At 33.1% G+C, this 15,829-nt stretch overlaps 1 protein-coding gene across 2 annotated transcripts in view; it reads right to left on the bottom strand.

Annotated features, from left to right (window-relative positions):
* Positions 1 to 13,826: 13,826 nt before the first annotated feature.
* The window catches only part of LOC126736263 (PHD finger protein 14), a 46,235-nt gene continuing 44,232 nt past the window's right edge, over positions 13,827 to 15,829 (bottom strand). For both annotated transcript variants that reach the window (XM_050440532.1, XM_050440533.1), the window contains exons 15-16: positions 14,030 to 14,138; positions 13,827 to 13,971 (exon numbers count right to left, since the gene is read on the bottom strand). In XM_050440532.1, the coding sequence (XP_050296489.1) occupies positions 13,960 to 13,971; positions 14,030 to 14,138 (121 nt within the window). In that variant the 3' untranslated portion in view covers positions 13,827 to 13,959. The remainder of the gene's footprint in view (positions 13,972 to 14,029; positions 14,139 to 15,829) is intronic.

Genomic DNA, 15,829 nt, shown 5'->3' with positions numbered 1-15,829 from the left:
ATATAACTCATATACGTAGTATTCATATTTTAGTTATATAATAACGTACTGATCAGTGGAGTCTTAAAAAGAGTTAAAATCTTTCTTTTCTTTTTTCCCGATCAGAACGGGAGCTGCTCGTGCAACCGCGAACTTTAAAGCTCCTGATCCCCTTTGAAAATGAATTTAAAACGATTTTTTTATCAAAAATTCTCTTTTTGAAAAATTTTCTGCGGCATCCTTCATCCAGACAACACATTCCTTTCCAATTCCTCGTATTCCTTTCCTACCCTCTGCCGTTCGTGGCTGCTTCTAAATTTACGGCGATAGCCAGGCCGGATGATGCCGGACGCATCGGGGGACAGGCGACAACGTGCATTGAGAAGTTTTTTGGAGAACCCTTAATCTCACTACATACGTGAGTGTAAAAGATTGAAATAGAACCTTTGGCTCAGTATACATCAGAGTTGCCAGATCCGTGAAAAGAAAAAGCGGGACATCGAAATTCACGTTAGTCTGTGTAAATGTAGAAAAAGGAATGGTCGGGTGGGAGCTTCGATTTTTTTAAATTTCATTTAACATTCTCTTCTTTTTAGCATTCCCTAAGAATTTTTTTGGTAAATATCCCTAAAAAGTGTTGTTTCATCGATAATCATCCCAGCTCAATGATGAGGATTCATCATCAGGCGAAGCCTTTCAGTGCGAGTCTGATCTTCAGGGTATTGGTCAAAAACAACTGTCACGTTCGATGTATCGGGTATACAATTAAGAAAGATCGCCGGCCATGTCTCAGAAACTACTCATTACACAACGAAAGGAAAAAATATTTCTCATAAAAGCGGCAAAGAGAAAACGCTGGAAATTATTTACAAGTTCGTACGATGACCGCTAGGGAGCCTAATACAATATTGAAATGGAAAAAATTGGTTTTATTGAAAATATTCAAAGTAAATCCTAGAGAAGAATGATGCCATTTTAAAATATGATAAATTCTAAATATTTTTTATTTTCAATTTTTTTTTCTTATCTGTCAAATAATAGATGGGGGAAGGGTTTAATATTTATATCTAAAATTGTTGATAACTTTTGATTGGCCTAACGAATTTTAACGAACTTGCTTTTGTTTTAAAGGGTAATTATTAGGCTTTTATGTGGTATAATTACTTGGCCAACTTAGTTGTTTTGTTGAGCGCTAGAGAGCGGTTTGTGTTAATTTGGACTTTTTCAGCGATTTTTGTTTTTATTTTTTTCATTTAGGCTAAAAGAGTATGAAAAAACATAAAAACTGACGCAAACTGCAACTTGATATGATATTTTATTCCGAAATTATTAATCAAAATCGTTTTGAACAATAAAAATAAAACTCCAGCACTCAAATTTTTGTAATTAATAAATTGTTTTTAATTTTTTATGGTGTCCTAGATGCTCAAACTGTTTTCCTTCATTTTCAATACACGTCGAAGTCGTTGTGTCGTTGACAGAACCGCTGTTTGGATTTCTGCTGTGGATAAGGAATTTATTGCATTGCGTATTCGGTCCTGCATGTCGTTTTGTCACTTGTGGGTGGGGTGGCAAAAACTAAATCTTTAATCCTTCTCTACAGATAAAATTCTAGGACAGTCAGATCTGAGGATGGAGTAGGCCAAGGAAATATAGTTCCTCTTCCTATCCACACACGATACTGCCTGGTTAAGTATTGACGAACTTCAACTGCAAAATGTGCAGGGCAACCATCATGTTGAAAAATTATTTGTCCTCTTGTTTCCAAATCAACATCTTTCAGTAACCTCGGGAGATCATTTTGCAAAAAAATTAAATACACTTTACCAGAAAGTGCTTGATTGAAAAAGAAAGGACCAATAATTTTTCCGCCTATAATGCCGCACCACACATTTAAAGTCCATCTCCCTTGGTGTTGAATCTCACGGATCCAGCGGGGATTTTCTTCGACCCAATAATGCAGATTATGCAGGTTTACGCCACCATCGCTGCTAAATGATGCCTCGTCTGTCGAAAATATCTTCGAGATAAACCGGAGATCTTCTCTAACCATGTTTAATAGCCAATGACATAAATTAAGTCTGCCATCAAAGTTTCTTTCGAGAAGCGCCTCGTGCGGAACCACGTGATATGGATGAAGTCTAAGTAAAAAACAATAAATATAAGATATTAGGAAGCATTAGTGTTGTAACAAATAAAAAAAGGGTGCTCTTTTAAAATATTTTCTACTGTACCGTGGGATATTCTTAACTCCTTAGAAATATTTCGGATGCTTATTTGAGGGTTTATTTCAATATAGGCCAACATTTATAACGCTTGCCTCTATGCGGCCTCGCCTTCGTCTTCGATGAATATTGCCGCGAATACTGCCAGTATTTCTTAGCCTGGTAGCTATACCGGCAAAGACTCTATATTTATAGTGTCTTCGGTCAGAATATCTTTGGGCATATATAGGGGCTGCAATGCGTGCATTTTGCATTAACTCAAAATACACTTCTAGCATATCAAAAGCTATGTCGTTTGGAATTACGTTTGGCCTTTTTAAAAACTTAAATGATTTCAAAAACTGTCTTTGACGTTACATTTCACACCGATCATAAACGTTTTATCATGGCCCCGAAAATATTAATTAATTTTCATTTGTTTTCAAAGCCAACTACTAACCCGTGATGCAATAATGGCAGTGGGGCGACGGATTTTATTGTTCAAAAACATTTAAATTAATAATTTTGGAATAAAATAAGATATTGAGTTCTGATTTGCGCCAGTTTTTATGTTTTTTACTCTCTTAGCCTAGCCGCTTTAACCACCAGCAACCCTGCTTAGGAGGAAAGTTATAGCGGTTGACAGGTGACAAATAAAAAAAATCGAAAACGGATTGTATAAACAAACCAAAACTACAGTTCATACACACTGACATTATAGAATGGACCGGCCGTCAAGATATATATATTTATAATAATAAATATACTTGTCAAAATAGACAAAAATGTATTAGGCCCAATATTTTTTACGAATTGTAAAACCACAAGTGGGTTTTGTTCAAATTCCATCTAAAAAAAATAATGAAGTTTTAAGAACAACGTCCATGTACACAATACAGCGCCGCAGAATAAACATGTAAACAAGTAAAATAACCGATTGACCGCAATTTTAAAGCATCCCATCTATGGTGCGTTCACAATCAATCCGTGGGTAAAGTGACATTTGGACACGCATGCTAAGTATGTTATAAATAATAGGACCATTCACAATAAAATTCAACTTTAGCTTGTGTGCCAGCTGGAGCGAACAAAATTGTTTGCAAGCTGCAAACTTTTTTGAATCGTGCCGAGTTACGGCATGCGCAGTTATTACTCTTCTGTTATTTTATGTTTGTTTTAATTTAATCTTGAGAATTATCCTGTTGTCATGTTCCGTAAATAGTGAGTGCGACAAAATAAGTTTGAAGCTTATAAAACAAAATATGGATAAAGGAGAGAACGCATTATATGTGCTGCATATTTTGTCTTGGCACTTTTGCGGTTAAAAAAGAGAATTCAATTAATATGCCAAAGCTACTTAATCCCTTCAGAATTATTTATACATATAGGTAAAATGATTATATTAAGTGAATGGTGTAATATTTAGAGAAGTTTTATCTAAGGTAACCTGCTCTTTATCTGAAATGGTATTTTGGTGGATATCAGCAATTATTTCCTCTATATTATATTTTTGATGAGAATTGATGAGTATCTGTCCTTAGATCTGGTACATATTCCAATGCGTCTGGTGGTAGTAAATAATTTAACTAAACAATAAACAATTTAAGCAATAAAAAAGAATTTAAACAAAAAAACAATTTAAACCAAATGCTTAAAGTGTCTTCCATGCATTTCCATACATTTTCTGCACCTGTTGACCTAAGACGCGAGCAAAGACCTGGGATCGTTTCTTCAGAAAGTCCGCAGCCACCACAACTCTAGCAACAAGGTCTTCTCGGTTGGTTACAGGTGTTGCGTACATAGGCTGTTCCATGGCGCCCCAAACAAAAAAGTCTACAGGTGTCAGATCAGGTGACCTTGCTGGCCAAGGGACTGGACCACCTCTACCAATCCACCTGTTGCTGTAGTTCTGAACTAGGAAAGCCTTTACAGTACTCGCGAAATGCGCTAGACCGCCATCGTGCTGGAACCAGAGTTCTGTCTGATCTCTAATATTCTCTCTGACAACAATATTTGCAATTGGGTATGGTATCTTGATTTTCTGCAAAAATTGACTTCCGATCCGATCTCCACTTTGTTATTATTATTATTTATTCTATGGAGATTACCAAGATAAACTGCCTAAAATTTTCGGGAAATAAAAAAAAACTTATAAAATAAAAATTATAAAATAAAGAACTCTGGTATGGATTTTATTTTTTTTCACCAAAACGATGCGACGGACCGCAAAAATGCAAGGGCTGTATTTTGTGAGATATAAATAAAATATTTAGAAAAAAATTTTATTTTCAAAAAAACAGTGGCGTACCTGCTTTTTTATAAATAATTTGACGGGACAAGTTAAATTACTTGCAATTCCTCAAAAACTTACCTCACCACCTATCATTTAAAACTTAAATAATATATATAAAATAAAAATACAAGTACACACAAACCGAAAAAAAACGTAAACAAAATAATAATAAAAATCGAAATAGATGAATTACAGAATGCCCAGACTCACAATATATAAATCTGTTATGAAAGTCTTTTAGTATGCCGAATTTACACTTGAAAGTGCACTTGGACCGCGGATTGATTATGAATGCACCTAAAGCGATAGATAGCCTTAACCGTGATGTCATTTGACATTTTTGATAGTAACCGTTGTTAAAAGTTCAACATGTTCTTACCAGGGCGTTGATTCTATTTCATTTTGATCATAGAAGAATATCGTTGATTGAATATTCAATCAACAATAATATTATAAGGGTTAACGATGATTTCGATGTCGAAATTTCAAAGCGACTCTGTCATGACACTCGAATTTGGTAGCGATTCTCAATCATTTCGATTTTAGTTACATCTAGGGATATTCAGTCAATAATGTTGGCATCGCATATGTGTTATATTGGCTACACTTTTTCATTTATCATATTTTTATATGACAAATGAAATTATTATATTTTTATATATTTTTTCCTTTCGTTGTGCAATGAGTAGTTTCTGAGACATGGCCGGCGATCTTTCTTAATTGTATACCCGATACATCGAACGTGACAGTTGTTTTTGACCAATACCCTGAAGATCAGACTCGCACAGGAATAAAATGTGCTGAAAGGCTTCGCCTGATGATGAATCCTCATCATTGAGCTGGGATGATTATCGATGAAACAACACTTTTTAGGGAGATCTACCAAAAAAATTCTTAGGGAATGCTAAAAAGAAGAGAATGTTAAATGAAATTTAAAAAAATCGAAGCTCCCACCCGACCATTCCTTTTTCTACATTTACACAGACTAACGTGAATTTCGATGTCCCGCTTTTTCTTTTCACGGATCTGGCAACTCTGATGTATACTGAGCGAAAGGTTCTATTTCAATCTTTTACACTCACGCATGTAGTGAGATTAAGGGTTCTCCAAAAAACTTCTCAATGCACGTTGTCGCCTGTCCCCCGATGCGTCCGGCATCATTCGGCCTGGCTATCGCCGTAAATTTAGAAGCAGCCACCAACGGCAGAGGGTAGGAAAGGAATACGAGGAATTGGAAAGGAATGTGTTGTCTGGATGAAGGGTGCCGCAGAAAATTTTTCAAAAAGAGAATTTTTGATAAAAAAATCGTTTTAAATTCATTTTCAAAGGGGATTAGGAGCTTTAAAGTTCGCGGTTGCACGAGCGGCTCCCGTTCTGATCGGGAAAAAAGAAAAGAAAGATTTTAACTCTTTTTAAGACTCCACTGATCAGTACGTTATTATATAACTAAAATATGAATACTACGTATATGAATTATATATAGAGTATATAATTTAATATACCAAAAACTGTTTCGCATCAGTTTCGCTTGTGCAGGATGAAATTAAGTGGCGAGAGTATTTGATTATATTAAAAAAGGTGATCATGTATGGGAATTGCACTTTCTTGAAAAAAATATCAGGATATGTCGTTAAAGTAATTAAACCTGAAGTATAAAATTCTTACCAGACACGAAGACAATTTTACGAAGAATGGCATATCCATTATTTGAAAATACCGAAAATCGTCATTCAATGAACCAGGAAATACTAAGTCATCGTTGTATCTCCTGTTTTTTTATTAAAAGAATAAAAAATATATAAATATTAAAACTCATATAGAATACAGTAATTTTTTGATTATAATCAATTTTATAATATAATAATTTGTAATAATAATATTTTAAATAATAATAATTTGTTAATAATCAATTTTATAGAATATTGAATTATTTTCACAGTAGCATTAAACATTTTTTTCTAATAAAACTTTTTTTCCTGTTAATTTAGTTTTCTTTTAAAGCCAAATTTTGCAAATAATTTCATAGAATTTTTTTACATTCATTTCTTACTGCGAGAATTATTTCTTATACTAGGCGATGATGAATGATTTGTGATTGTTTGGACTGGGTATGCAGGATGATCTTAAAATCTAAATAAGTAAAAAGTATTTACAGAATGAGGATGAGCAAAATACCCAGAAAAATTCTAATGCAAAGCTCGAAGTCTCAGGCAATCTACGATTCTTTGTTCGAAGAAGATCCCAATACCAACAAAAATAATGCAATGTAATGGGCAATCAAATTTTTAATGTTTAAGTTGAGGATGTAATTGTTAATCACGTGGCTCATATAGTCCTAACCGAGTCCGATGAGAAATCAAATTCCTAAAATTCAAACCTGATGGAATTTTCCCTATTACGGTTTTCAAAACATTTTTTTTAACTTTTAATACAAATTTTCGCAATTTTCCATTCTATCGAATCAGATTATCTATAATAGAATTAACAGAAGATATGATAACCTTTTAATAATAGAAATAATGATAACCTTTTCTAACTTGAAATATTCGCAATTGTTAAACAAAATCTTAAAAAATACTAATTTAAAGTATAATAAAAACATTGCAAATTGTAAGGTTTTTTAAAAACTGGTATTATTTTTAATGTGTCGCTTTTTTCTTTTAATAAATATATTTCTTGTATCACAGCACTTTTTTGGACTTAAGATGTGCGTGCGGGTGCAGTGATCATCACGATTAACAATGTTTTTCGATTACTGTGTTGTTACTCTTTGATTAAACAAACAAAGGTAACAATGTTAGTAGTGGTCCCGAGAGACCCTCGGGTCCGCGGACTCTTTTGAGAACATTCATAAACACAAAGGAAAGGTTAGGTGCTACTGGGAAAATTAAAAACAGTTGTTGGAAAGTCTTGAAAAGCTTGTTAACAGCTATCTAGAAACAAATGAATCAAAAATCAGCTACTCACTCAAAAACAGATGAAGACGAAGTATTAAATGTTGATGAAAATTAAAGCAGTGATACAAATATAGGAGATCAAATTGTCGAGCATCATTCTACGTTTCGAACTCAGGATAGAATAGAAGATCTCGCCAATTGAAATTCTAACCTATGTTCTTGGATTTTGCATAAGAAATGTCAAGACTTGTGCAAATTGTATCTCATCTATGCAGCCTTAAAGGGATGAGAAAAAACCTTGGAATGAGTTTATTGACATTGTAGAAAAATACAAAAGACTCACGCAACGAAGCGCATCGGTTCTACAATTATTTTCCACATTAAAGTAAATATTTTTAAGTGTCGTTGGAAATTAAAATATTACTTTTGATATTTGTGACAAGGTAATAGCTTTGTTCGCGGTGACAGTTCTAAATGCATCCCTCATCAGTCGGGAACTCTTCGTTCTTTAAGGATATGCGCATGCCTGATTCATAACCTGCTCGAAATTTATTTCAACCGCGAACGATCCACGGACTGTCAACATCTAAATTTGTTTGGGTTAGTATAGGTTCTGTTTTTTTGTTTAGGGTTTGTAAGGAGTTTATTTTTCTTTAAACGGTAAATATATAAAGCAGAGAAATGGACAAGAAATACTGTAATAAATTTCGATGGAGTTATTTTTTCTGAGTATCCTTCCTATTTTTTATAATATAAGAATGCAACAAAATGATCTGCCAGTTCATTCGTCAGTGCTGAGCCCATTCAAAAATGTTGAAAATACAGGTTCATCAAATCAATATCATCAAATTGTGAGACAATGTTTTCAAAATATCCAACATCTTTGGGAACTTCTAAGTCTTCCAATTTTGGCACGGTACGGTAACTTCTTAGAGGTTCTCCAAGTCCTCATCACTGAAACTTAAATGATCAGACATGATAAATTTATCATGGGCAACTAATCTAACAAAATCGATTTAATTAAAACAGGGACTGCTATTTAAGCAACAAACTACCCATAAAAGTAATAAAAAACAATTGTTATTTGTAACAGTAACTATTATTGGTTTTAAATTTAAAAATAAAATAATCATTACTTATCAGAAAATAAACACAAAAAGAGTAAATACTCGACATACATCAAATACTTAGAATATTAAAAGGTCTTTGTTGTCTTTCAATGTTCTAAGATCAAGTATGTCATTGAAAATCTATTGCGCACGTCCAGAACTCAAAATTCTAATGGGAGCCAAGGATCGATTGAACTAGTTACAGATTGGTCCTGAACAAGTAACAAAACATCCGCGAACAGCAGGATTTCGAACTAAAAGTTCAGGACTGGTCACCGCGAACGCTCTTTTTAACAATGCACATGCAAGTAATTCTGAACTTGCCCAGGACTGTCACCGCGAACAAAGGTAATGTAAAAATTCGCAGACAATCTCACTGACTTTCCAATTATAGGATAGAAAAATCATTGCAAAGAGTTCAGCATTTGAACAATAGACATGTACCTGAAGATGAGGTTTTATTTTTTAGCTAAATGTTTCAACCGGCGTAATAACCAATCACGAAAAAAAAACAAAACAACGAAGGAATTCCAAATTAATTTCATAGAGTATATATTTTAATTAATTATTTTAGAAATGCAGGTAAAATTGTAATGTGAATATAAATATTTCTCGTAATGTAATATATTAAATAAATGAAAAATCAAAATTAGTGTTGAAGAAAATAATTATATATCTTATGTTATTTCATGAATTTAATGTATTCCTGTTATAAAAGTTATTTCATACTTTTCACTGTCGAATGAAAATGATTATTTAATGAAATTTATAATATTTTTATATAAATTATTTTCTCATCAATATTTCATATCTTATCATATATTTATCAAACAGTGATTTCAAGATTTCATTAACAGTGACCTGTTAATGAAATCTTGAAATACATCTAGATTACAACATAAATAATTTCATGTAAATTATTTTGTCTCATTAATTTTGTCATGTCTGACAGGATTACTCAGATTATTATTAGGCAGCTGGGAACCGCAAACACTCGCACACGTACCATAAGATTATCACAATACTTCGAAAACAATAACATTATCAAAAGGTAGTCAGCCAGAGTTAGGTACACTTGTGACCAACACCGCCAACAAAAATTAATCTAGTTTTCGTTCATTTTTGGGTACAGATCAGTCTCCTCTCTCTAGTTTCCTTGGTAAGTACATACTTTGCTTATTGATTCTACAAATGCTTTATAGATTTGTCTGATTTCGAAACTATCTCAACAGCTAACTTTACAAATAGAAAGACAAAGAAAGAAAGAAAATGTGCTGTATTACGTAAGAATAATCTTGTGTACAAGCATCCTACAAGCTAAAAAAACAAAACACAAATACAATTTCAAAAATTGACAAAACAATGAACAAAATTAAACACAAGAAGACAAAACTTTTTGAACATACTTAAATTAAAGATAACTAAATAAAACAATCAATTACTAAATAAAGGTAAACTTGTTGACAAAACTAGAGTAGAAAAAAGGAAAAAAAGAAAACTTTCCAACATGTCCAAGGTTAAAACCTATCATTAAAAAAGTCATCCAGGTTATAATATGCCTTAGCCAATAAAAGCGACTTTAATTCCCTTTTAAATTTCTTAACATCCGATATATGTCTAACACACAGAGGAACATGATTGTAAATTTTTTTACTTATGTAAATTAATGAGTTTTTGGTAAGGGAAGACGTAGGAATAGGTAGGGGAACATCATTTACACGACGAGTCAAATGGCCAGTGTCAGAGGGTAGTTTGGGAATTTTGTGAATAAGAGCAGCTGTTTCTAAGATAAAGAGTGAAAAAAGAGTTAGGATTTTTTCAGAAATGAAGAGGGGTTTGCAAGAATCTCTTAACTTAGCAGAACACAGGTATCTAACTGCTTTTTTTTTTAATAACAAAGATAATGTTAAGTAGCCCCTTATTGGTTAAACCCCAAAAAGGCAAGCCATACCGAATATGAGATTCAATAAGTGAAAATTACACTGAACGTGCAACCACCCCTCCCAGTTCTTGTTTTGCCATTTTTACTGCGAAACATCCAGAAGATAATTTCCTAGCTAAATGTAAAATATGATCTTCAAACCGAAGGCGACCATCAATGGTAATTCCTAGGAACTTGCAGCACTCTTTATTCTGCAGGAGGGAATTTTCGTCATCCTCAGACCCTGAACATCGCACTTAAACCCCATAATAGACGTCTTTCTTACATTAAACACGAGTCTGTTGGAAGCACACCACCCTGATAAAATCTGAAGGTCTTCAAGGATACAAGTCTGAATATAATCAGAATTTTTATGGCTCCATATTATGGTGGTATCATCAGCAAACTGAACCACCTTGCCCTGCAGTTTCAATGAACTCAAGTCATCCACATACAGTAAAAATAACACTGAACCCTGGGGAACGCCGCATTTTAGGGATCTAGAAGCAGACAAACGCCCAGACACTGTAACCTTCTGAGTACGATTTGATAGATAGGACTCAAGCCAAGCAACGCTACGCCCCTAAAACCATATTTATCGAGCTTAGATAACAGTATTCCATGATCCATACAGTCAAATGCTTTGGATAGATCACAAAACACTGCCGCCGATGACTCTCCAGAATTCAAGGACACATAGACGCTCTCCAAAAAGCTAAAAACAGCATCATGAGTCCCTTTACCGGCTTGAAATCCAAACTGATTTGCAGACAAAATGCCATTATGATGTAAAAAGGACAAAATTCTGCTTTTTGCAAGTTTTTCAACTATCTTAGCGAGGGTAGACAAAATAGAAATGGGACGGAAATTACAAGGCTGATCCAAATCTCCACCTTTATGAAGAGGGATAACCACAACCTCTTTTAAACATGAAGGAAAAATGCCAATATGTAGAGAATTGTTTATGGCAGAAACTAAAGCATTTAAGGCTGAATCAGGCAAAAAGAGTAACAACCTCGAAGATATCCCATCAGCTCCAGATGATTTATGGTTTTTTAGGCGTTTGATTTCATTTTTTACTTCGGAAAGATCGACAGGATGAAAGAAAAATGAATGCTCAACCGACACTTGTTGAAGATAGTGTAAAGGATCAATGTTACTATGAATGCCCTTGAGCAAGATATTAGGTATATCACAATAATAGTCGTTTAAAATGTCAGGTCTTAACTCCGGTTCAGATACTTTTCTATGGCAATGTCTAAAATCATTAATAATCGACCAACACTCTCTTTGCCCATTTGATGACATATTTAAGCGATCCCTATAATAGATTTTGCTGCTTTAATTGTCTTTCTGTACAGACTACGGTATTTCTGATGATATACAAGGATATTTTCATTAGTGGTTTATTTGCACAATTTGGTAAAAAAACGGAGGTTTTTAGCTGAAATTCTAAGGCCTCTTGTAACCCATGGTTTTCGTTTCTTAGTTTTAAGCCTCATTTTAGGAAAGCACTGATTGATCTTATCACACAGAACTTGAAAAAATAAAGTAAGTGGGTCAGAAGCCGTTTCAAGTGCATTCCAATTTACCGAAGCTGTAGCAGCAGAAAAAGCATTTAAATTTCTCCTGCTGAAAATTCTTCCCATATAATGAGATGAAGATAATACAGTATTATATGGCATTTTAGCAAGAATAGCTTCATGGTCGGAAATACCAGATGGGAGTACTGTGCATAAAACGTCATCAAAATTTGTGCAGAAATAGTCAATTGTAGTTGCAGATGAAGAAGTTATTCGTGTGGGAGAAAGAACGTGCATTTTCAAGTCGTAAGAATTTAAAATACTTAAAAGAGAAGTGCGTGGCAAGGTTTCATCAGTGTAGTTGATATTAAAGTCACCAGCCAATAGAACCTTAGAGTGTAGGGACAACTGGGATAAAAGAGAATCAAGTTTGTCCAAAAACATAGCAATATCTCCTGTAGGTGGCCTATAAACACAAAGAATATATAAATTAAAACGCTTACAAAAAGAAAGAGAGAATTCAAAAACATTCTCTAACAGAAGATTATCATACTTATCAATATTACAAAAAAATCGTTTCAATTGTGTGTCTAGCCAAGATCATGGTTCCATTCATGGACCATGTATAGATTGTTGACGACAAAAATTTGATATAGGAACATAATCAGATATTAAAAAACATTCACTAGGCCTTAACCAGTGCTCAGAAAGTCAATATCTGGAAAATTACATGTGTCCAGCAAAAGATGAAGCTCATCCATCTTGTTTCTTAGGGATTGTATATTAAGAATAAAGATACTTAAGCTTTTCGAAGAGCTAATTTCAATCTTACTAGTAGAATATGAACATGAATGAGATTCAACCTTCGTGGACATGTCTATAAAAAAGAAGAATTCAATTCACGATCAGTAATCAGTTCAGACTCATTAATTTGATGATTCAAAGACAATTTATTCGATAAAATATTAATTTTAAAATATTTGAAAATATGTGCATGTAATGATGCCTGTCCCAAGTCTGAACCAAAGTTACTGGCGTGATTAGACTCTAAAATCCCATACAGATTAATATTATTTGCATGAAAATACGATAAAGGACCTTATTACTATTATAGATAACATTATGGTTTAAATAAGTATAAGGGCTTGTCATCACTAAAGTGTTTGTATCAACATGATTTTGAATTGAATTTTTTAAAACATCAGATGAAAAACATATTCCATTTAACATTACTATTAAAAAATCTTCTTTCGTAAAGTCCTTAACTAAATTTGATGCTGTCCTAATCACTTCACTGCTTGAACTGCCCGGCTTCAGGAAACACTGGACCTTGTAGTAAGCTTCAAACTTCAAACGTAAATGTTTTAGAAACACTCTGCTACAATTTCCACCAACAAAGAGAAGCCGAGGTCGACTATCGTCGGGAGTATTTGGCCTAGTTGGTAGCTGTGTTGGAGAATTAATAAAAAACAGATTTAGATATCTGTAACTGTTCCTTCAATGCACAAATGTCGGAATAACAGGTATCTTTTTCAACTTCCAACACCTTTACGGAGTCTAACTATGGAAAAAAAAATCAGTCCCAAAAACATCTCTTTATACCGTTGAATTGGTTGTGTCTAAATTAATAGTTCCATAGTTTCCGTTCAAACATGTTCTCTCAATATGATACGACCAAAAATTTCCAAACAGATTTTGTCAATGGAAACTTTCTTCAGAATAGTCAGCAGACAGAGGTAAGATTATTTAGTATCGCAATGAGAGCAATTGATTTAACTATGTTTAAAACTGATATAAAAAAGTCAAATTCTTTAGTACAAAACTCATTTACTACTTAAAATAATCCTCGATAATGTAAGCAAAAATAATTTTTTTTAGTGAAAAGCTTAATTAAAACGTCTTTGTGGGTCTAACCTAATTTTATTAGCAACTAATCCATTTCATTACATCAATGTAACCAAAATTAAACCTTATGCACGCCGTAACATTTTAAATAAAACTCATGTACCTTAATACAGACCTTGGTATCATATTTACTCTGACCCCTAAAAAAAATATGTAAAATGTTAGAAAAAAATCTCTGCAATATCAGGGTATGCTTACTGTAGGGTCACAATCGGCACAATGCCAAGAATATCCCCTTTTCTTTGGAGAAGATTTTAGGGGTGGATCCAAACACGAGAAGTGATAAAGCTTTAAGCATTCGTCGCATCTAAAAGAAAATAAATTGAATTAGGAAAAGGGAGAATTAATTATTACAAAAAAATAGAAAAAACGCGATCGTTTTTTAACTTGACTTAAATTAGCAACTTAATAAATTGACTTCATTCGTTGACCGGGCGTGTATAAAATTGATTGTAATTAGTGTGACAGTGACATAAAGTACCAAATAATAGGATATTATAAGAGACTGTTTTTGCGAAATTGCTCTTTTATTAATATTACTATTAAATGATTTGGAACTTACATATTTCATAAGATCTCTCATTTCTATTAAATTTTTGTTAGGATGTAATTTTTGTGTTATAAGAAAAGTATTTTGATATTAGTTCTTAGAACACTGAATATCCTAGAATAAACATTGTTTGCTTTCGATTGAGCGCAACATCTACACAGAAGGCAGAGGGGATATTTTGTTGATAAACATGCATAGTATTCCATGCTGCCAGTGATTAATCAATTTTAACAGAAAAAATAAAGTGATATAATAAATTATTATAATAGCAGAAACTGAATTGCATTCTTTATTATAAAGCAAAAGTAAGAGTGAAATTCGTTAATTAAGTGAAACTATTTTGTACTATATTTATAAAAATCACTAATAAAATAAATATTTTTAATTTAGATTCTTTAAATCACCAAATTTCTACACAGAACGGCAGTGCTGCAAATTTCTCTCAAAAATATTCTCTTGACCTTTCGTATACTATTAGTATTAAACGGATATTTTGAGTGATTTCAGTGGGTATTTTTAATTATAAATCAAATTAAGACCTTCCTTTTTTCTGAAAAATTAAGTTTGAGTCTGATGTGGCTAATATTATTGTATACGGGGTGAAGATTTAAAAACTTGAAAGTCTTAGATCCTCGGACTTAACACTTCTTGACTTCTTTTTGCGGGGTCACCTAAAGTCTGTGGTTTTTAAAACGCAACCTGAGTCCCTGGAGTAGCTCTAACACAATATTTAAGAAATGCTGTGCTATATCCAGAGAAACATTTGTAAATGTACATGAAGAATTTGAAAGTAGGCTTTATTATTGTCTCTAAAATAACGGAAATTATTTTTAAAATTTAATTGAATACAGAAGAATTTTCTGATATATGGCTTTTTATGGTATCATTACAAAGCATTTTGAAAGAGCTTCAAGATGATGTATCACTCGATCCACTTTTCTATTTAAGATTTAACCGGTGTATCTCACCCTGTGCATGGGTTGCAGATAAGGGTAAGATAATATGCTTTTGTTTCCCCTTCGTTTTATAGAAACCTTTTTCGGCATTTTTTTGTTCAGTTTTTCTTTCCAAGATATGGCTATTTCAAGTTCTTGAATTGTCACCCTGTATAGGCCTTTTGAAATAGCGGTGGGATCCTATTAAGTTCTGAAGAATATTTCAATTTACACTTTGCAATACATGACACTAAAAATCAGCAAGTCTTACGAATAAGGTAAATCGAAAAAATCCTCTATTTTAATATACAGGGTGTCAATTTAAAAAGGTGTCTCCTATACGCCCTCTATATTTCTGCCCCTGTATACAATTTAAAAATTTCCAAAAATACGTCAAATTTATTTTTGAGGGGGATATTTTTTAGGTTAGTTTTCAATCAAATTGCAACAGCCCCCTGGCGAGTTGCAGAGCTCTCTACATCACTTTGCAGTGTGTCACGCCAGGTCTCACGA

Source organism: Anthonomus grandis, chromosome 5, assembly GCF_022605725.1.
Source record: "Anthonomus grandis grandis chromosome 5, icAntGran1.3, whole genome shotgun sequence".
NCBI lineage: Eukaryota > Metazoa > Arthropoda > Insecta > Coleoptera > Curculionidae > Anthonomus > Anthonomus grandis.
The sequence above is the reverse complement of the archived record's forward strand: the minus strand, read 5'-3'. Positions and strand labels throughout refer to the sequence as shown.